The 22,590-nt window shown below is 42.6% G+C and overlaps 1 protein-coding gene across 1 annotated transcript in view; it reads left to right on the top strand.

Moving 5' to 3' along the window:
- Window positions 1–1,806: 1,806 nt before the first annotated feature.
- LOC133063261 (patched domain-containing protein 3-like) overlaps window positions 1,807–22,590 on the top strand; it is a 37,120-nt gene continuing 16,336 nt past the window's right edge. The window contains exons 1-2 of the mRNA XM_061152376.1: window positions 1,807–1,821; window positions 1,908–2,402. Of these exons, the coding sequence (XP_061008359.1) occupies window positions 1,807–1,821; window positions 1,908–2,402 (510 nt within the window). The remainder of the gene's footprint in view (window positions 1,822–1,907; window positions 2,403–22,590) is intronic.

The raw sequence follows: 22,590 nt of genomic DNA, 5'->3' as shown, positions 1-22,590 counted from the left end.
CACCAATAGTTTATTCTCAATGTCAACACTTGCCAATTAATGACCATGCTGGGCAGGAAGCTCATTAAAAACCCAGGAGCCAGGTTTTCCCGGAAGGATATCCCATTCTCCCTTGGACAGTCCTCCAGCCTCTCTGGGTCTCAGTTTCCTCATCTGAAAAATCATGGACCACTGACTATAATTCATTCCTGGAACACAAGCCTATTGACAGGGATGGGAAATATTACTCCAAGGCCTGGATGACAGACCAGATTTAAAGAAAAATATGTCATTGCTGCTTTTCACTCAAACACACAAATACAATGAAGGAAGGAGCCTCTGGCCCTGTGGGATTTGCCTAGGGGTCTAGTCTGGGAAATTATTACACATCAGGAGATGGCTCTGGGCTGGATTTCTACAAACAAGAACATGCATGCAGAGGACAAGCCTGCAAAGCTCTGTGCCCATCGTTCACAAGAGACTGCCTCCCAAAAGCCAGCAGCATTTACAAGTGACCTCCTAAGGCCTTCGCCAAACTACAGGGGCACCTCTGGGTTTTCTGTTTCGCTCACTTTTCTGACTCTTTTCTTAAAAAAAAAAAAAAAAAAAACCACAAAAAACGCACTTTTCTTCATAGAATGCCACAGTGGAAGGAAAATAGGCTTTCAATTCTTAGACCTCAATTTGCAAAAAACTTGGATTTTTTTTTTTTTTAAATTAAAGCAGCACATAATTTAAAAATTTTACACGTTCTAATTATTCAGTTCCAAAACACCACACTTATTGCACAGGGTCCCCATGGAAAGGCCCCCTCTCAGCAGGACAGCCACAGATTCCACCATGAAAGGGCAGCAAGGTGCTCTCCTCCCTTCTTTTCTGCCTGGGTAGCCACCAGGTTTTTAAATCCGTGCACCTTGCAGGTGATTAAGGGCCCGCTGGGCTGCAAACTGCCAGTAGCAGGGCTGGGCCAGCCGGCCAGAGTACAGATTGTGGAGTCCCAGCAATCAGGACAGGATAAATCGCCTGGACTTCCTGGGGACCTCGCTGCTTGGGAAAACGGCGTGGGTCTGAGCTTTATGCCAAGGGGTAAAGTGGTAAAGGCCTTGACCCCAATGGCGAGGCCTTTCTGCGACCTCCAGGTTGGGGGGCTCCGAGACTATGCCAACAGAGAGGGCGGAATACGTGGTTCCCTGCTCCACACTACGCCACCAAGTCCCAGTTCCCTTACCTGTGGTCCGTACCCCTCCGCTCCGCTCACTGGATGCTGATAGATGGGGATCCAGGAGCCCACGAAATGGGCATTCCCAGTTGCACTGGAAGACCCCTGAGACCTGGGACCCACTGCCTAGGAGCTCAGAGGAGGCGCGCTCCACCCCCGAGGCGGGCCAGGTGTGCTCCGCCCATACGCCCACTTCCAGGAGAGGCCTGCGGGCCTCCCTACTGCAGCCAGGTGAAATCCATCCAGGAGCAAATCCACCCCACCCAGGCAACCCAAGCTTTTTATCAGCTGTGAAGTGAAGTCGCTCGGTCGTGTCCGATTCTTTGTGACCCCATGGACTCTAGCCTACCGGGCTCCTTCCTCCATGGAATTTTCCAGGCAAGAGTACTGGAGTGGGTTGTCATTTCCTTCTCCAGGGGATCTTCCCAACCCAGGAATCGAACCGGGATCTCCCGCAACTGCAGGCAGACGCTTTACCATCTGAGCCACCAAGGAAGCCCCATGCTAGGTACCTGGAAAGGGGGAGGCGCGCCCCGCGGGCCACTGCCGGGACGTCGACCACCACCGCGTCCCCGCCCGCGGGCCTCGGCGCTGCCGGCCCATAACGCATGGGGGACACCGCCGTGAGCCGGTCGACCGCCGCCCGGAGGTCCCCGCCGACGCCAGACGACCACCCCCACATCCCCCCCCCCACCCCGAAACGGGGCAGAGCCCTCCCCCACCACCTCGCACACCCGTACGGCCGCACCACCGGACCCCGTCCTCTCCTCTCAACCACCGGGGCCCCTACCCGCGCCCGCGTCCCAGGCACCCTTCTCCCCCCACCACCAAGGGCAGAGGAAAGGGGCTCCGACGGGAAGCGTGGCGCCAAGTCGGCAGGGGACACGACAGAGGAGAGAGAGCGAGAGAACCGGACAAGACAGCCGCGGGAGGCGTGGGGAGTGGGGGTTGGGAGCAAGCCGCGAGGCTCGGAGGGCGTGGGGAGGCGCCTGGCGACGAGCAGCGGGCGACCCGTCGGTCCAGGCACTCGGTCCAGGGCCAGCGGCGGGAGGCGACGGGCAGGCACGCGGACCCGCAGCGGGGAGCCGCCACCCGTCAGGCCGCACAGCCCGCGAGACGCCACCGGAGGATCCGCACCGTGCGGTCCGCGGCCGGGGGGAAGGCAGTCGTGGCCGGCGCCACGGGCAAAGGCGCGTGGGGTGCGGTGGGGGCGCGCTGAGCACCCCCTCCCCCCCGCCTCCCGCAACCCTCGGACCCAACCTCGAGGGAACGTGGCGGGGAGGTCGGGGAAAGAGGGACACCGGAGAACACGCCACCCGGAGCGGGGCAAGGGTGGCGGGACGCCCGGCCGAGGATGGAGGGGCGGGCGGGAAGGCGGAGGAGAGCCGCCTTTCCCACCCGACCCCCACTCTGCACGCCGCCCCCCACCTTCTCGCGCGGCCCCTCTTCCCCTACCTCCGGAAAGGCCACCAGACCCCACCGCCCGCCCGGGGCGTGCCGCCTTCCAGACGTCTTTCCCTCCCTTACCTTCCCATCCGGCGCCGCCGGGGTGGAGGAGAGGCTCAGGAGCCGGGCAGGGCGAGGCGAGACCACCGCGCCGCTCTTGGAGCCAACCACGTTAATGATCCTTCCGCAGGTTCAACTACGGAAAACTTGTCAGCTGATCTGTCTATAATTCAGGGATAAAACTATGACTACAGAAACGAAAGATGACCTGACCTAGGACGGCCATGATATTCTATAGAACCAGAGAAAATTGGTTAAAATAAAATTTTTTCTTGGAAACTGTAAAGCTGGTTCTTTTGCATATGCAATTAAAAACAATTAGCTTGTTAAAAAAGGCCAGCCTAGGGCAAAGCTTGAAGTTAATCCTTTCCTTGAAAAACACTGCCCACTTTGCCTGAGACCTCAGCCTTGGGAAAATGAGAACTTCAAACCCCATCCCCCCCAAAAAAGGAGGTCAAAGAGATATTTTAAATCTTAGGCGGAAAACTATATCTCTATCTGTCTGTGTGGATTTATGTATGTCTCAGTGTGAGTCTTCTGTTTTTTTATAATATTGCTGAAGTTGTGAGTTCTTATTTAAATAATCTAAAGAAAAGGAAGCCCTTACAAATCAAACAGTTCTAAATACAAGAAAATATTGACCTAAATGAATTTTGGATTCATGTGAACTGGGAAATACTCAATATTAAATATCTAGTATTTATTTTTTTTCACTACTCTAATATAGACATGTCTAAGAGTCATTAACATTGAGCATAAAATTTTCAAAGTGCCTAGGTTTATTATAAGTTAAATATTGCTATATTGTTATATCTGTCACAAACTTGTCAACAAAGAAAGTACCTCTAAAAACAAACAAAAAAAACTCCTAAAAATGTAGATGCGATATGACCTTTTAGAAAAACTATTAAAAATAATTATACTTTAAAATATCTGTCTATAATAGTCTCGATTGAAGGCAGAGGAGAAGGGGACGACAGAGGATAAGATGGTTGGATGGCATCACTGACTCAATGGACTTGAGTTTGAGCAAGCCCCGGGAGTTGCTGATGGACATGGAAGCCTGGCATCCTGCAGTCCATGGGGTCGCAAAGAGTCAGACACCACTGAGCAACTGAACTGAACTGAACTGAGCTGACAGTAGTTTCTCCAGATTTTGGTTACCTGAATTTCTGTCGTTGTGCTAAACTAAGTGATGACAGTGTATTGAATAGCTAGGTCATTTCCAAATAAATTAAGGTTCTGAAACATTCACTACTTGACAGGACCTTCCTCTTACACAGAAACTAAAGAGATTTTGACTATCCATGAATAGTGTCTGGTGCCATCCTAAGATGTTCACTATAAGAAAGCAATTTTTTTTTTAGATAGTATCACTGATAAGTATGTTCACCAATCTATACAATGCCAATATAAAAGTCACTTCTTGGTTGCTTAAGGAAAATGTATGTCTTGTTATTAAAGAACGTATGAGGGATGAAATTGCATTTTATGAAGGAAAACGAAGTAGTTCTGACTTACAGGTGGCAGTTTCAGGATGGGGGAAGCAAAGGAATGGGTACAGAAAGGGATAAGGAGGTTTTATGGAAAGTGGACCCCCAGAAAAGAGTTTTGTGCCTAGTACAAGCTTTCCTGAGATGTTGAACTGCCTTTGCTAATGGATTTTAAGTTTCTTTACCTCCTAAATGATCCGTCCTAGGTTTACCTTTGAAATCTTTTGTTAACTTTGGCTAAGTGGATAAGTGTTGTTTCACAGCCTACCTGACTGTTATAAACCCTTTTGATATTTATGAACAAACCTTCCTAAATAATTGACTTCTAGCTAACTTTGGGATGCTTCAGAGGGCCCCTGAGACCTCCCAAAGAGAGATATTAAACAACCTGAGTTCATTTGGCATGTTAAACTACATGGGAAGTGTTGTCAGAAGGAGTGATTGAATCTTCTCAACTTATATTGTATGGTTGATGATACTAATATAGATATCCTAGAAATTATGTGACATTCATGAAAATATGATATGTTCTGATAAAATGCTGTCAGTTATAATTCGAGTTACCATATTAAAGTGTTTCAAATCACAGCAATGACCAGATTACTTTGTCAATTTCAATTTAATCACATTTTAAACATACCTTCTATGGTTTCACACTGATGCCTTTGCAAAAATACTGCTACTTCAAGATGTATGGAAAATACTTTTCCAAGCTTACCCGTAAACAATTTTTTGTTTGTTTGTTTATTATCTGGTAAGCTGGTACCAGGCTGGAATTTAATCTACTCTCTAGGTTAAGAGAACACACTTTTCTTAGAATGCAGCTTTCAATCACAGATTATTTATTTCTTTACCTTTAAGTGATTTATATTTGTTTTTATAATTTTTTTTTTACTTCAGTAAAGTAAATAAGCATTATTTAAGATTATGGTACATGTAGGATGGACCAAGCTTTCCCCACTCCTGCAAATTCTCTTAACCCCTCATCTTCTTCTGATGGGACCAAGGTCTCACTTCCCTCCAGAGGGACAATCCAAGCTTTTTATCAGCTGATCTGCCCCTGATATCAGAGTCAATTTGAGCACTATTTGGTCTATAATTTAGGCATGAAACTATGACTACATAAAGGAGAGATGACTTTTTGATGCAGGATGGCCATGATGTTCCTTGGACTTCAGAGAAAATTGGTTAAAATGAAACTTTTTTTTTTTCCCTCGGAAACTGCAAAGCTGGTTCTTTTAGCATATGCAGTTGAAAACATCTAGGTTGTTAGGTCAGTTTTCATTCCAGTCCCAAAGAAAGGCAATGACAAAGAATGTTCAAACTGCTGCACAGTTGCACTCATCTCACACGCTAGTAAAATAATGCTCAAAATTCTCCAAATCAGACTTCAACAATACATGAACCATGAACTTCCAGATGTTTAAGCTGGATTTAGAAAAGGCAAAGGAACAAGAGATCAAATTGCCAACATCCACTGGATCAAGGAAAAAGCAAGAGAGTTCCAGAAAAACATCTATTTCTGCTTCACTGACTATGCCAAAGCCTTTGACTGTGTGGATCACAATAAACAGGAAAATTCTGAAAGAGATGGGAATACCAGCCCACCTGACCTGCCTCTTGAGAAATCTGTATGCAGGTCAGGAAGCAACAGTTAGAACTGGACCTGGAACAACAGACTGGTTCCAAATAGGAAAAGGAATATGTCAAGGCTGTATATTGTCACCCTGCTTATTTAACTTATATGCTGAGTACATCGTGAGAAATGCTGGGCTGGATGAAGCACAAGCTGGAATCAAAATTGCCAGGAGAAATATCAATAACCTCAGATATACAGATGACACCACCCTTATGGCAGAAAGGGAAAAAGAACTAAAGAGCCTCTTGATGAAAGTGAAAGAGGAGAGTGTAAAAGCTCAACATTCAGAAAACTAAGGTCATTGCATCTGGCCTCATCACTTCATGGCAAATAGATGGGAAAACAGTGGAAACAGCAGCAGACTTTATTTTGGGGGGCTCGGAAATCACTGCAGATGGTGACTGCAGTCATGAAATTAAAAGATACTTGCTGCTGCTAAGTCACTTCAGTCGTGTCTGACTCTGTGCGACCCCACAGACGGCAGCCGACCAGTCTCCCCCATCCCTGGGATTCTCCAGGCAAGAACACTGGAGTAGGTTGCCATTTCCTTCTCCAATGCATGAAAGTGAAAAGTGAAAGTGAAGTTGTTCAGTCGTGTCCGACTCTTAGCGACCCCATGGACTGCAGCCTACCAGGCTAGTCTGTCCATGGGATTTTCCAGGCAAGAGTACTGGAGTGGGTTGATATTGCCTTCTCCGAAAAGATGCTTATGACTTGTGCCTTAGCCAGACTACTCTGGGTTAGAGGGTGTTTTTGAGTAGATCAAGTGGGGAGCAAATCAGAAGGCTGTTGTAGGTGTCCTGGTATGTGACCTCAGGACCTGAACAAGGATGGCAGTGGGGATGGAGAGGAGCTGCAACGGAGAAAGATTTTAGTGAATATGACTTTACAACTCAGTAGTTAATATGAAAATATGGGGAAATATGAGCAAGAGGCAAAGAATGATGGCAGGCTTCTAGCCTAAGGAACTGACAGCAAAGCCTGGAACCATACTTGCGTGGTTGAGATTCAATCAATGAGTAACTTGTGCTCAAGCAACTTTCTCCAAGGGGAGTAATTCCACCATAAAACTGTAGAAATACTGTTCCTGGGCCCTCATACGTGCAAGTCCCTGAGCACTTTGCATTTCATGAGAATGACAATCGCTCTTTATCTGGTCATCCAGGAAGGGTGTGGGTTTAGGAGCGGGGATGGGCTTGTTTTAAAGGGTTTTTAGAGCCTTGCAGGATCTTGGGCAATCAAATACCTTCCTGAGCACTGACATTTATTTCTTAATTTTTAAATTTACAATTCATCCAAATCTTGCAGTCCAAAAAAAAAAATGTGAAAACATCACAGAAAAATAATATCTGAAAATATCTGATTGCCGTGTGATTCATAGGGGATAAGCCTAAACTGCCCTTGAAATTGAGGGACTAGTGAATATTGGCCCTCAGATCTCATCATAATCAACGATGAGCAACTTTTTAAGAATTGCCAGAAGTATTTTCAAGTTCGGTGACTTCCCCTGAAGTCAAGATTGCCAGCTGTAATGATTTAAAAATCACTAATTGATAAACACATCAATAAAATTTATTAACATCCACATAGCCAGTTTGTACAGAGCCAGGCATAACAGAGTCTAAATTAATAAGATGGGATTCCTATTTTGCAGTGCAGTTGATGAGACAAGTTACACAAGATAGGGGATAAGATAAATAAAAATTTAAGCTATATGAGCAGTGCTTTGGGGAATAAATACTGATATATAAATCATCACTTCAGCAAAGGATTATTTCATAGTTCCGGCCTATGATTTCTTAATCTGCTCGTAGAAGTCAGTGTTTAAATAAGGGTCTTTACTCCAGATGAAGCAAAGTGTGAATTTTCCAGATCAGTCAAATTTAATCCTTCAAGAAACAAATAATTTTCTGAGTCAACTTCTGTTTGAGATCTCTGAAAATTGAATTCTACATTACAAAAAATTCTAACATTTCTGCCTGAAAAATCAGAGTATATGGAGCTGTGGTACCCATTAGGAATATTCCTAAGTACTCAGCCCATGGAGGACTGCACTTCCCCACTCCCTTGGAAATTAAGTGTGATCACTGACTATCTTTGGCCAATGAAATATGAGTCTAAGTGTCTCTGTCGCTTCTGTTAGAAGCCTCAAGGGTCAGCGTGTAAGTAACACATTCCCCTCCTCAATACTGTACTTATTATGCAAACTGTGTGTGCAAATAAAGCCTCCCTCAGACTGGGTCTCTGAGACATGCAAGGGCAGAGACCCCTGCTGACCCACACTGACCAAGTAACATGAGCTAAAAGTTATCTTTAGTTGTTTCAAGATCAGAGTTTTGGAGGGGTTGCTTATTACTGAAGGAAAACCTAGCCTGTATTATATTGGAATTCTATTTAACCATTAATGGACAGAGCAAGGTCATTAACATCATGGTGGTGTTTGAAACTGGACACTTCACATTAAAATCTAGATTTCTGGCGCCTGTTGACAAAAACCCTGACATGTTTATACATAGTTGATCCCTTGAGCACATCAACAAGCAGGTATATATTCTCCAGCTCATGACAGCCCTCGTGACTCACTATGACCATACCTGAGCAGTCTTCCTCCCTGAGGAGGGTGTAGATATTTGACTTTCATCCTCTATCCTAAACGGTCTAAGCATCATACACGTACTGTGCTGGCTGTTGTCTACTAGAAATGCATCTCATTTCCAGTTACAAACTTCAGTGATACTTGTAGCAACACAAAAAAGTACAAATATCATCAATACAGCACAACAGTTAAGAAAATAGATTTTGGAATTCAGCTTCCTAGGTTCAAATACCAGCTCTACCATTTTCTATCTGTATCATCAGGGCAAATCATTTAGCCTCTTCAAATCCCAGTTTCCTTATGAACAGAGTAAGGATAATGACTATCCCAGCTTCAGAGTGTCTGATGAGCTAACACAGTCAAGGGCTTAGACAGTGCCTGACCCCGAGTAAGCATCCAGTATGTGTTGGATGGTATTCTTTTTACTAGAAACAGAGTGATTTCTTCATTTATCCAGTCATCAAGGAATTCAATAAACCTGAAAGATACAGTGGAATTGTTCTGCAGATCTGATTCCAACCAGGTCCTGTTTCTGGTAAAAATCAGGGCCCCAAAGCAGAAGCAAATTTCATTGAGTTTTGTTGTCTCATGCTAGATGCTGCGCTCAGACTCCTGGTAGGCTGTTCCTAGGAGCACGGGGACACAGGCATGTAAGAGAGCAAACTGGAAACACACTTGCAAAAAGTGTTTGTAGCCTCTGCCAAGTGAACATCAGGACTCAGTTCACTGATCCCGAGGCAATCAGAGAGGACCACACAGCTTACTTTCTCCCATTCTGACAACTGTGGATGGCCACAGCCACACTGTCCAGAAAAGGGAATTTATGTGAACATTACCCTGCTGAAGGAAAGATACTGAATTCAACTGAGAAGCTTGTGAGTCACTTCTGAAGAAACGCATACAATTCTTTTGACCTGAATGGCCTTGCCAGAAGAGCACTCAGCTTTCAGCAAGGTACCACCTGCACCAAAAATCCACTTGTCCAGCAGACTAATGAAAACATGTTAGGAAGCACACATTCTACCTTTTTTTTTTTTTTTTACCTTTTGGATCCTAGTTCCCCAACCAAGGACCAAACCTGCTCCCCACCCTCTGCATTGGAAGCATGGAGTCTTAACCCCTGAACTGCCAGGGAAGTCTGAGGAAGCACACATTCTAGAGGGACTAATTCAGCATTGAAAACAACCTTTATCCTGTGCACCTGCTCAGTCGCTCAGTCGCGTCCAACTCTCTGTGACCCCATGGACTGTAGCCCACAAAGTTCCTCTGTCCATGGCATTTCACAGGCAAGAATACTGGAGTGGATTGCCATTTCCTACTCCAGGGGATCTTCCTGACCCAGGGATTGAATCCAGGTCTCCTGCACTGACAGGCGGATTTTTTTTTTTTTTTTTTTTTTTTAACCACTGAGCCACCTGGGAAGCCCTCTTGTTATCCCAACTTAACCTATTATTATCTGCTCTGACCCCATCTTCCCCAGATAATCTACCACACTGCCACTTGAGTGACCTTCCCAGAGACCATTCCAACCAAGCTATTTCTTATAAAATTCTTCACTGGCTCCTCTTACAACTGTGAGAATCAGTTCATGATTGGTTTCCACCTACGTCTGCAGCCTCAACTCCTAGCGTTGTCCCACGGGTATTTTTTTCACGTCAACTCTACAGAATGAGTCAAAGATGCTTAAACACACCTTCTGTCACATCTCTTTACAAACTCTATTCTTCTGCCTGGTATTCTTTTCCTCATCTTGGTTTATGTAACTTTTACCCAATAAGTAAATAAGTCATTGCTCCCACAGGCCTCAAGTCTTCAAAGCCTCAGTGTCCAAACATTACCTGGATTGCATTGCTCCTCTTTAGCCCAGACTAAATTGTTTTTAGTGAATCAACAATTCACTGTCAAAAACTTGGAAAACTAAAAAGCATAATTTCACTGACCAAAAATAGCTATTATTATTATTTTATGAAAGATCCCAAAAGTTAACTGGTGGTTATAAAGGGAAATCATTGACAGCACATACAGTTAAAGAATAAAGTCATAAACTCCAACCTTTGGGAAGATTAGTCAACAGTAAACATCAAATAAGATGGTTTAAGAGTAGAAGAGAAAATAAGAGCGATTGGTTAGGCCACCAAAGGAGATTGGCTAGTCTAGTTTTGGGGTAGAAAAGGTGAAAGTTGGAGGGGGAAGAAAAGAGAGATGTGAGAAATTTGATAGAAGTACCAGGACAGTGACCACAACATGAATTCAGGAAGGTGACACTGAGAATTGTGGTGTCATAAACAGAGATGAACAGAAATAGCAGTTTGAATAACTAGTGGGTCTGGGAAGAACAATACTAGCTCATTTGAGAAAGGGTGAGGACAGGAGGAATTCCCATGATGTATTGGAGGAATCTGTGGAATCTCCCAGAATGGACATCAAACTTGAACCAGAAAATTCAAGATTGGAGGTTGAGACAGGAATAAAAAAAGAGAGACCAAGAGATATGAACAAACTTTGCATTTGTAAGTAGATAAGACTCATTCATTCAACCAGTTTTTAACCGAGGACGTTTGATGGGGACAGACATTGTGGGAGTACCGGAGTATGGCAGTGAGTTGAAATGCACGAGTTAAAAAGATAAAGAATGCCACAGTAGCTCAAAAGACAAGATCCAACTATGCTGTCTGAGGTTAGAATTGACTCAGCAATGGATTAGATGTGTAGATTGAAAGAGAAAAATCAAGAATTATTTTAAAAGTGGTACACATGAGCCTATCTGCAAAACAGAGACAGAGACATAGAGAACAAACATATGGACACCAAGTGGGGAAAAGGGGATGGGGTGAATTGGGAAATTGATATTGACACATATACACTACCATGTATAAAACAGACAACAAATGAGAACCTATTGTCTAGCACAGGGAATTCTACTCAATGCTATGTGTGACGTAAACAGGAAGGAAATCCAAAAAAGAGGGGATATATGTACATGTATGGCGATTCAATTTGTTGACCAGCAGAAACTAACACAACATTGTAAATCTAAAAAAATACTCCAATAAAAGTTATTAAAAAAAAAAAAAAGAATGAATCCAAGGTTTTGTGGTGAGTAGCTGGAGGCTGTTTTCTAAATGAAGGGATGCAAGAGAGAGAAGCTCATCTGATGAACAAGACCATGACTTCCTCTAAGCATATGAAGTCAGAGGTGCCTGGCAGGGTCTGACATTTAGTAGATGGTTAGGGTCATTTGCTACCGTTACTGCCATTTTTGTTATGACCATAATACAGCAGATGGAATAGTAAGCATTCACTATGCTTACATTTTTTTCCAGTGATCAAAGGAATGGAGTAGAATTTTATCTTTTCCCTACAATCCCCACACTGTCTCAGCAACCTGTCATAGTCCCCTGAGTTCTCACCCCCATTACAAGCTGCGGGGGGTTATACCTCAGCCACATTCATCACAGCTCTGCAAAGTCCTCTCTGAAAATTTTACTGGAGTACATTCACACTAATTACTTAGTAAATAAGTCATTGCTCCCACAAGCCTCAAACGATTAATCTAACAAGAGAATTAAGAGAACCTATCGATACCAAGAAACCAGTGGTTCTCAAGGTGGGGTACCTGGGCCGGCATCAGCAGCATATCCTTAGAACTTGCTAGAAGGCAAATTTTGAGACCTTCTCCCAGAACTTTTGGGTCAGAAGCTCTGGAATTAGGGCCCAGAACACTGCTTTTAACAAGTCCTTCACGTGATTCTGATGTATTTTCAAGTTGGAGAACCATTGATCTAGAAAAATCCACAAGTCATACATTACAATCTTTTGACTTTATATGGGCAAAATGATGTCCAAAATATGGACATCATTGTAGGCTGAACACTGCTGGGCTCGGAAGTCCTCTGAATCCAGAGGGTAGTCCTGAGGCAGAGAAAAAGGGCCAGAGGCACACTGCGAGGTGAGCTGGGCCAGCACAAGGCTGAACAAGTTCCCCTGAGTCCCATGAGAGCAGACCCCCACTTGCTTCTCTCCAGAAGTCACTTCATTCTTTTGCCGTTTTTTAACTTCGAAACAGAATCTTCAGTATGGATTTCTGTTACCTCTCTGATCATGGTATTTTAAATAAGTAAAACATTATCTTCAGGTAAGTAATACTCCTTAAAATACATTTTACATTAAAGTTCTCAAAGACAATATTTCGTCTGCATGAACAGAAGTACAGAAGACAAAGGTTATCTTTACTGACAGTGGTCGAGGCACTGGCTGGAGCCAGGCATCCGGAAAGCAGGTGTGGCTTACCTGGCAGATGCCACTGATACACACGCCCAAGGGGTCAGCGGTGCACCGAGTCCCATTGTCCCTGTGCCTGACACCTGAGCGTGCAGTGGGTGGCAGTGTGGCTGTACTGTGGAAGCCATTCATAACAACATCCCTGGTACTGAACATCATTATAGGCTGAACACTGCTGGGCTCAAAGTCTTCCGCATCCAGAGGGCAGTCCTGAGGCAGAGAAAAAGGGTCACAGGCACATCTCAAGGTGAGCTGGGCTAGCGCAAGGCTGAGCGACTTTAACCCACCTGCTTCTCTCTGAAAGTCACTTCACTCCTTTGATTTGCTTTTTTAACTTCAAAACAGAATCTTCAGTGTGGAATTCTACTGGTACCTCTCTGATCACTGACGGAATCACCTCACTTATTCTGATTGTTTTTCCACTCTGATAGTTTTTTTCCAGATAATTAAAGCTTACCTACGTAAATGCCAAATTCTGCTGTATTTCAACCATATTGAGTATTAATTTTCAAACACATTACACAACCTTCTCCTTTTTGAAACAAGGGGAAATGGGATTTTTTTTTTAGTTTTCCAGGTGACCTAAGGTCTTCATAGGAAATATTAATCATCATCCATGCTCTCAGGAGCCATTTCAATGTAAATGATTATTAGCCATTATTTTAACTGGCCCCAAACTGCTGCACTAATGTGGGAACTTGTGTTTGTTTCACTGTCTTTGTCATCTAGTTCATCGCCTTTCCTCTCTGGCTCTCAGGCCTCCAGCCATCACTCTTTCTTTACTGGTACCCAGTGCCTGCCTGGCACTGGCTCTAGAACATAAAGAGATAACATAGCTTTTTCAAATCCTGTCTACAACAAAAGCAAATAAACACACCCAAGGAGCTCTCATACTAACAATAAGAAGTGTTTGTACAAGACTTGATAACTCAAAGATCTTCTTCTTTAATTACTAAGCGATCTCATCAGATAGTTCCAAAGCAAGATACTGAATGACAAAAACATCACTTTACTCTTCAAAACTGAACACAGACTTCCCAATTAATGGGAATGAATTCACTTCCTAATGAAAGGAAACAGATACAGAAAGGTAATATTTTTTTTCATATTGTAAAAGAAATAAATGTTCACTGTAAATACTCTGGGAATAGTTTCTATTTTACAAAAAGAATAAATAACAAAGATTCTTATACATAAGTCTTTGAACAAATATTTTATTTCCCAAGGACAAATTTCTGGAAATAAAATTTCTGAGAAAAAGGGTATATTTCATGAGATTTTTCAACATATTGCCTCATTGCCCTCCAGGAAGGTCTTGATATTATTATCATCAGGCAACCTAAGTTACCTTTTCTCAGTACCCTCTTCTCAGTTTGGATATAATTTTCTAAAACTTTTTCTAATCATAAGTGTTAAATAGAGTTTCGGGGTTCTTGTTTTTTTTTTTTTTTTTTAATTTCAGTGCTTTAATTTGCATTTCTTTCTTACTTAGGTTTAATATCTTTTCATGTAATTTGCTTTTTTGCATTAAGTCTTCAAAATTTTCTTGTTTTCTGCTCTTCATTTGTTTATTGGAATGTTTGTGCTTTTATTATTTTAGCAGGTAAAGCTATTACATTTCATACATTTCATAGTGAAGTTATCAATTCTTTGTCATCTGTACTGGAAATGGTTTCCCCATTTAATTCTTGGTTTTGGTGCTTTGTGAAGTCAAGAAGTATTACATTTTTATGTAGTCAGTTCCTTTTAAGCTTTCTTTACTAATGAGATATGCTTTTCCCACCCTGACCTGAAAACAGATAAATACTTAAATATATTTTTCTAGTTCTTTTATAATTTAGATTAAGTGTAACTCTTTATTCCATTTGGAATTTATTTTGATCTATGGGGTAAGGTAGAACTCAAACTTTATTTTTCTGCAAATAGTTATTAACAGATAGCCAGCCAGAATTTTAAAGTATAATTTATTTTATTTATCCCCTTTTCCTACTGGATTTTTGTATTTTACTGTGTTTATGCTTTGGGCCTTCATAAAGTACCTCAAATCCTTTTTGAATGTAGGTAGGGAATAAATAAAATATAATTAATAAACTTTCCCCTGGAATTAGTTGTATTACTTTCTTGTGAATCAATCTAAAATCTCATATTGTGTCCACATTTTTCTTTGTTTTAGCAAGATTAACCCTTAACCAAGGTCACACCTATGGAAGAAAGAATCAAATTAAAGAGGATTAAAATTGGATGACATTTTTCTCTTGGCTTTGTCTTCCATCTAGCCATAGAGAAGATTATCAGTAATAAAATTATCTCACCCCCACTTTTCTCAACCATGGCCAATTTTCTCGATATCTGAGTCTTTGAAATCCCAACCAGAGGATATAAGAGAGCAGGGTAAAAATCACTTCTCCTGCATCAGGTTCACTTACCATCCTAAGTATGCTCCAGGAACTTCAAGTGCTAGCTGTCTGACTCTTGAACATCTTAAACCCCCCAAGCCAATCAAGCTTTACAAAATCAGCTATGTTTAATTAACAGAAAGCATCTAGGAAGGAACTTATATGCAGAGTACATCATGAGAAATGCCAGGCTGGGTGAAGCACAAGTTGCAATCAAGATATTTGGGAGAAATATCAATAACCTCAGATATGCAGATGACACCACCCTTATGGCAGAAAGTGAAGAACAACTGAAGAGCCTCTTGATGAAACTGAAAGAGGAGAGTGAAAAAGTTGGCTTAAAACTTATTCAGAAAACTAAGATCATGGCATCCAGTCCCATCACTTCATGGCAGATGGGGAAACAATGGAAACAGTGACAGACTTTAATTTAGGGGGCTCCCAAATCACTGCAGATGGTGATTGTGGCCATGACATTAAAAGATGTTTGCTCCTTGGAAGAAAAGCTATGACCAACCTAGACAGCATATTAAAAAGCAGAGACATCACTTTTCCAACAAAGGTCCATCTAGTTAAAGCCATGGTTTTTCCAGTAGTCATGTACAGATGTGTGAGTTGGACCATAAAGAAGGCTGAGTGCTGAAGAATTGATGCTTTTGAGCTGTGGTGCTGGAGAAGACTCTTGAGAGTCCCTTGGACTGCGAGGAAACCCAACCAGTCCATCCTAAAGGAAATCAGTCCTAAATATTCATTGGAAGGACTGATGCTGAAGCTGAAACTCCAATACTTTGGCCACCTGATGCGAAGAACTGACTCATTGGAAAAGACCCTGATGCTGGGAAAGATTGAAGGTGGAAGGAGAAGGGGACAACAGAGGATGAGATGGTTGGATGGCATCACTGACTCGATGGACATGAGTTTGAGCAAGCTCTGGGAGTTGCTGATGGACAGGAAAGCCTGGTGTGCTGCAGTCCATCGGGTGGCAAAGAGTCAGACACAACTGAAAGACTGAACTGAACTGACAAAAAGAATAAGTGAAAAGTAATAATGTGCCAAGAAGTATAAAGGAGGAAAATCTATCATTGAAAAATCCCATCATCAAGACTTTTACCTTTAATATTTTAGCATTTCCTCTTCCAGTGTTTCTGCCATGATTTATTTACAGATTATTTATAGCCCATTCAACTTTGTGTTCAGTTTAATCTAAAATTATAACCACATTCCCATTTTATTAATAATTCCTTGGAAAAAATTGCTTAATGACTTCACAATAATCCATTATAAATATATAATATCTGTCTTACAGCTTTGAAATTTCTTAAACTGTGGTAAAATACATATCACAAAAAATTTACCATCCTAACCAATTTTAAGTATACTATGCAAGACTATAAGTATTTTCACACTGTTGTACAGACACTGGGCTTTCCTGGTGACTCAGATGGTAAAGAATCTGCCTGCAATGCAGGAGACCCAGGTTTGATCCCTGGGTGGGGAAGATCCCCTGGAGTAGGAAATGGCAACCCACTCCAGTATTCTTGCCTAGAGAATCCCATGGACAGAGGAGCCTGGCAGGCTACAGTCCATGGGATTGCAAAGAGTCAGCACGACTGAGCAACTAATACACACACACATACACAGACATTACCTTTTGTGGGCACCTGTGCTGTCTCTTCATTTTCTCTACTTTTAAATTTTACATACAGTAAAATTTTTGAGGGGTGTTCAATTCCATGAGATTTAACAAACCCATACAGTTGTGCAAGCACTACCACAATCAACATGTGAAACAGATCCATCATCCCATAAATGCCCTCAGGTTGCCCCTTGTAGCCAACTTCTCTCCACACGCAGCCCTTGGGAACTACTGACTTGTTTTCTGTGCCCATTAATATTGCCTTGCCCTGTAAATGGAATCATACAGTTCATAGTCTTTTGAGACTGACTCCTGTCACTTAAAATAATACATGTGAAATCCATTCATGTTGATGTGTGTACCCGTATTTCATTCCATAATTGCTGAACAGTATTCCACTGTGTGTATCACAGAGTTTATTTACCTATATACCAGCTGGATGTTTGGGTTGTTTCCAGCTTTTAGCAATTATAAACACAAATGCCATAAACATTCACATATGGGTTTTGTGTGAACACAACTTTTCATTTCTCTTGGGTAAATACTCAGAAGTGGGATTGCTCAGTCTCCTTATTTTACATAACTTTTTCCTAAACATCTTCATGCTTTCATTTTTGTTCAAATATAGGATACATATCTAGAAATGGATAACAAATACCAGTCTTTTCATCTTATGACTTTTTCATGCATGCCTTTTTAACTCTTGGTTGGCTAAGTATTATTTGATTGGTTGTTTCTTCAAGAAGGGTAAATGTCTCCCACATTAGTGACCTTTGTACTTCACAGAAATGAATGCAAATTAGTTTTAAGATACAAAGATACAGCTCCAAACTGATGTGGCAAGTTTAATGATAAGCTTACATGGGACCTATAGAAACAAGTATCCAGGTATACAGTTCTCTTGACTTCTCACTGAGAACATCTTTCTATATTATCACAATAGGCTGATCCAGGCTTAGTATTTTCTAACACTGTATAGTTCCATCTTTGTGACTCATCAAAGGTATAAATTAAAATTTAAATTTGTGGCTGCAATCACCATCTGCAGTGATTTTGGAGTCCAAAAAACTAAAGTCTACTGTTTCCACTGTTTCCCCATCTATTTCCCATGAAGTGATGGGACCAAATGCCATGATCTTAGTTTTCTGAATGTTGAGCTTTAAGCCAACTTTTTCACTCTCACTTTCACTTTAATCAAGAGGCTTTTTAGTTCCTCTTCCCTCTTCACTTTCTGCCATAAGGGTGCTGTCATCTGCATATTGATATTTCTCCCAGCAATCTTGATTCCAGCTTGTGCTTCTTCTAGCCCAGCGTTTCTCATGATGTACTCTGTATATAAGTTAAATAAGCAGGGTGACAATATACAGCCTTGACATACTCCTTTTCCTATTTGGAACCAGTCTGTTGTTCCATGTCCAGTTCTAACTGTTGCTTCCTGACCTGCATATAGGTTTCTCAAGAGACAGGTCAGGTGGGCTGGTATTCCCATTTCTTTCAGAATTTTCCACAGTTTGTTGTGATCCACACAGTCAAATGCTTTGGCATAGTCAAGAAAGCAGTAATAGATGTTTTTCTGGAACTCTCTTGCTTTTTCGATGATCCAGTGGATGTTGGCAATTTGATCTCTGGTTCCTCTGCCTTTTCTAAAACCAGCTTGAACATCTGGAAGCGCATGGTTCACGTATTTCTGAAGCCTGGCTTGGAGAATCTTGAGCATTACTTTACTAGCGTGTGAGATGAGTGCAATTGTGCGGTAGTTTGAGCATTCTTTGGCATTGCCTTTCTTTGGGATTGGAATGAAAACTGACCTTTTCCAGTCCTGTGGCCACTGCTGAGTTTTCCAAATTTGCTGGCATATTGAGTGCAGTACTTTCACAGCATCATCTTTCAGGATTTGAAATAGCTCAACTAGAATTCCATCACTTCCACTAGCTTTGTTCGTAGTGATGCTTTCTAAGGCCCACTTGACTTCACATTCCAGGATGTCTGGCTCTAGGTGAGTGATCACACCATTGTGATTATCTGGGTCGTGAAGATCTTTTTTGCACAGTTCTTCTGTGTATTCTTGCCACCTCGTCTTAATATCTTCTGCTTCTGTTAGATCCATAACATTTCTGTCCTTTATCGAGCCCATCTTTGCACGAAATGTTCCCTTGGTATCTCTAATTTTCTTGAAGAGATCTCTAGTCTTTCCCATTCTGCTGTTTTCCTCTATTTCTTCGCATTGATTACTGAGGAAGGCTTTCTATCTCTCCTTGCTATTCTTTAGAAATCTGCATTCAAATGGGAATATCTTTCCTTTTCTCCTTTGCTTTTTGCTTCCCTTTTCTCACAGCTATTTGTAAGGCCTCTTCAGACAGTCATTTTGCTTTTTTGAATTTCTTTTCCATGGGGATGGTCTTGATCCCTCTCTCCTGTACAATGTCACGAACCTCCATCCATAGTTCATCAGGCACTCTGTCTATCAGATCTAGTCCCTTAAATCTATTTCTCACTTCCACTGTATAATCATAAGGGATCTGATTTAGGTCATACCTGAATGGTCTAGTGGTTTTCCCTACTTTCTTCAATTAAAGTCTGAATTTGGCAATAAGGAGTTCATGATCTGGGCCACAGTCAGCTCCTGGTCTTCTTTTTGCTGACTGTATAGAGCTTCTCCATCTTTGACTGCAAACAATATAATCTGCCGGGAGCCATTGTGGGAGATCCCACCCATGACGAGGTCATGAGGAAAAGACCTGACAAGCAAGGCCGTTCAGGATACAAGGGGCCCTCCAGGTTGGCCCCGGCCTCTACCCCACCCTGTATCCTCCCCCCTTTTACTGCTGTTGTTCTTGTTCCCACTGCTGCAGATTCTTGTGTTGCCTGCCAAGAGTTCTCCTGCTCCTCTTTCATTGAATGAAGACCAACTTAAAACCCTAATTAATAAATCTCCTAGATGCTGGTACCCTATGATGGGGCCAAAGATGAAGGAAATGCTTTAATTCAAACCCTTTTGCTGGCACTCTGGCTTGTTTGGCATATGTGTGCTCCTATTGCAAAGAATGCTCATGATTGTTCTAAGCATCCTAAGCACAGTATGCTAACAAAAGAAACCATTAAGCATAGGTCCCTCTGCCGGGTGAGAAAGGCTCCACAAATAAAATAGCCACAAAATGTGCCTAATAGAAAATACTTTAGATAGAGATTAGCTGGTGACTTCTTGCAGGTAATTAACTTTTAGACTAAGAGTCTGTTTTGTGCTATATCTGCTGTTTTTGCAATCCTTCATGTTTCTGTTCTGTAAAAATGCAATCCTATCTAGTTCCCATGGAGATGATACCTAACAGAAAGAAAATAGATTAACCACAAGAAAAACAGGGTCGGCTACTGAAGTTGCTTAAAGTTACACCAGGTGCAATTCATAAAATGTCAACAGGCCTGAAGGCCAAAAGATATCATACATAGAGATTAACCATAAAAAAGGCCCTAATAGGCACAGAACCCTTCGGGGGGTGAGGAAGCCCTATTAGAGAACACAAAAATACTATTCTAAAAGTGGTTATAGTTAAGGACTTAGAAAAATAAGAGTTTAGCCCTAGTGCAAAAACAATAAGATAATTGTTAATTTTAACCAAGAGTGCTAAAACAGAGGCTGCCTCACCTGAGCGGCAGAGTCTTTGTGTGCTAAACTTTTTAGATAAATTTAGCTGAGAACTTCTGCAAAAAGACTGACCTTTGTGTTAACAGGATTGTATTTCTACTATGTTGTAACCTGCTGTACCATGAGACTGCCACTTTTCTGTTTTCTGCTAAGCTCAAGGCCAGAAGATAATGTACAAAAAATCTATGGGAAAACACTCTCATAAACAAAAAGGTGTGCAGAGCACACCTGGTTTCGTGAAGGACAAGCTGATGTAATGTTAAACTAAGTCTGTGTGCTTATCTTCCCCTTAGAAATGTACTAACTTAGGGTATAAAGGCTACGGTAAAAAAATAAAGCGCAGGCCAGACCCTGCTGCACACTCCCCAGTCTGGTCTCTCTCTCTCTCTCTCACTCGCCAACGCCGTTCATCCTGAGGGTACCCCTGGATCCTGCTGGGGCTGGACCCCAGCAATAATCAATCTGATTTTGGTGTCGGCCATCTGGGGGTGTCCACATGTAGAGTCTTCTCTTATGTTGTTGGAAGAGAGTGTTTGCTATGACCAGTGCGTTCTCTTGGCAAAACTCTATTAGCCTTTGCCCTGCTTCATTCCACACTCCCAGGCCAAATTTGCCTATTACTCCAGGTGTTTCTTAACTTCCTACTTTTGAATTCCAGTCCCCTATAATGAAAAGGACATTTTGGGTGTTAGTTCTAAAAGGTCTTGTAGGTCTTCATAGAACCATCCAACTTCAGCTTCTTCAGCATTACTGGTTGGGGCATAGGCTTGGATTACCATGATACTGAATGGTTTGCCTTGGAAACAAACAGAGATCATTCTGTCGTTTTTGAGATTGCATCCAAGTACTTCATTTCAGACTCTTTTGTTGACCATGATGGCTACTCCATTTCTTCTAAGGGATTCCTGCCCCAGTAGTAGATATAATGGTCATCTGAATTAAATTCACCCATTCCAGTCCACTTTAGTTCACTGATTCCTAGAATGTTGATGTTCACTCTTGCCATCTCCTGTTTGACCATTTCTAATTTGCCTTGATTCATGGACCTAACATTCCACGTTCCTATGCAATATTGCTCTTTACAGCATCAGACCTTGCTTCTATCACCAGTTACATCCACAACTGGGTGTTGTTTTTGCTTTGGCTCTATCCCTTCATTCTTTCTGGAGTTATTTCTCCACTGATCTCCAGCAGCATATTGGGCACCTACCGCCCTAGGGAGTTCCTCTTTCAGTATCCTACCATTTTGCCTTTTCATACTGTTCGTGGGGTTCTCAAGGCAAGAATACTGAAGTGGTTTGCCATTCCCTTCTCTGGTGGACCACATTCTGTCAGACCTCTCCACCATGACCCGACCGTCTTGGGTGGCCCCACACGGCATGGCTTAGTTTCATTGAGTTAGACACGACTCTGCTCCTGTGATCAGATTGGCTAGTTTTCTGTGGTTATGGTTTTAGTGTGTCTGCCCTCTGATGCCCTCTTGCAACACCTACCGCCTTACTTGGGTTTCTCTTACCTTGGACTTGGGGTATCTCTTCACAGCTGCTCCAGCAAAGCGCAGCCACTGCTCCTTATCTTGGACGAGGGGTATCTCCTCACAGCCACCCCTCCTGACCTTGAACGTAGAGTAGCTCCTCTTGGCCCTCCTGCGCCCACACAGCCGCCACTCCTTGGATGTGGGGTTGCTCCTCTCGGCCACCGCCCCTGACCTCGGACGTGGGGTAGCTCCTCTCAGCCACTCCTGCGCCATCGCAGCCTGTTGCTCTCGGTCGCCACCCCTGACCTTGGGTGAGGGGTAGCTCCTCTAGCCACACCTCTGCATGGTCCGTCGCAGCTTCTGACATAGACGTCAGAAGGGGGCAGAAAGAGTGCCCCCGTGCTAGCCTTCAGCAGTATGTTATACTCCTACCAGCAGGCTGCTAATTAGAGAAAAGAGATGTCTCAACACTCAGCATGGCACCAGGTCCCTTACCCACAACATGCATTTTGAGATAACACTGGCACAAGGTGAGTTGTCCCAGGCCATATAACAATTGACATGAATCTTGAAGAAAGGCAGGATTCCAAGCAAAGACATAGTCTCATTAACATAACCTAAGAGAACATTTGCATGAGTAAAACATACTGGTTTGTCAAGTGGGTTCTGAGTCTTAGGCAGAACCAACTTGAAGAAAGACAGTCTAGGGTAAATACATAGTTCAT

Source organism: Dama dama, chromosome 10 (assembly GCF_033118175.1).
Source record: "Dama dama isolate Ldn47 chromosome 10, ASM3311817v1, whole genome shotgun sequence".
Classification (NCBI taxonomy): Eukaryota; Metazoa; Chordata; class Mammalia; order Artiodactyla; family Cervidae; genus Dama; species Dama dama.
Note: the sequence above shows the minus strand (reverse complement) of the source record. Positions and strands in the feature narration are given on the sequence as shown.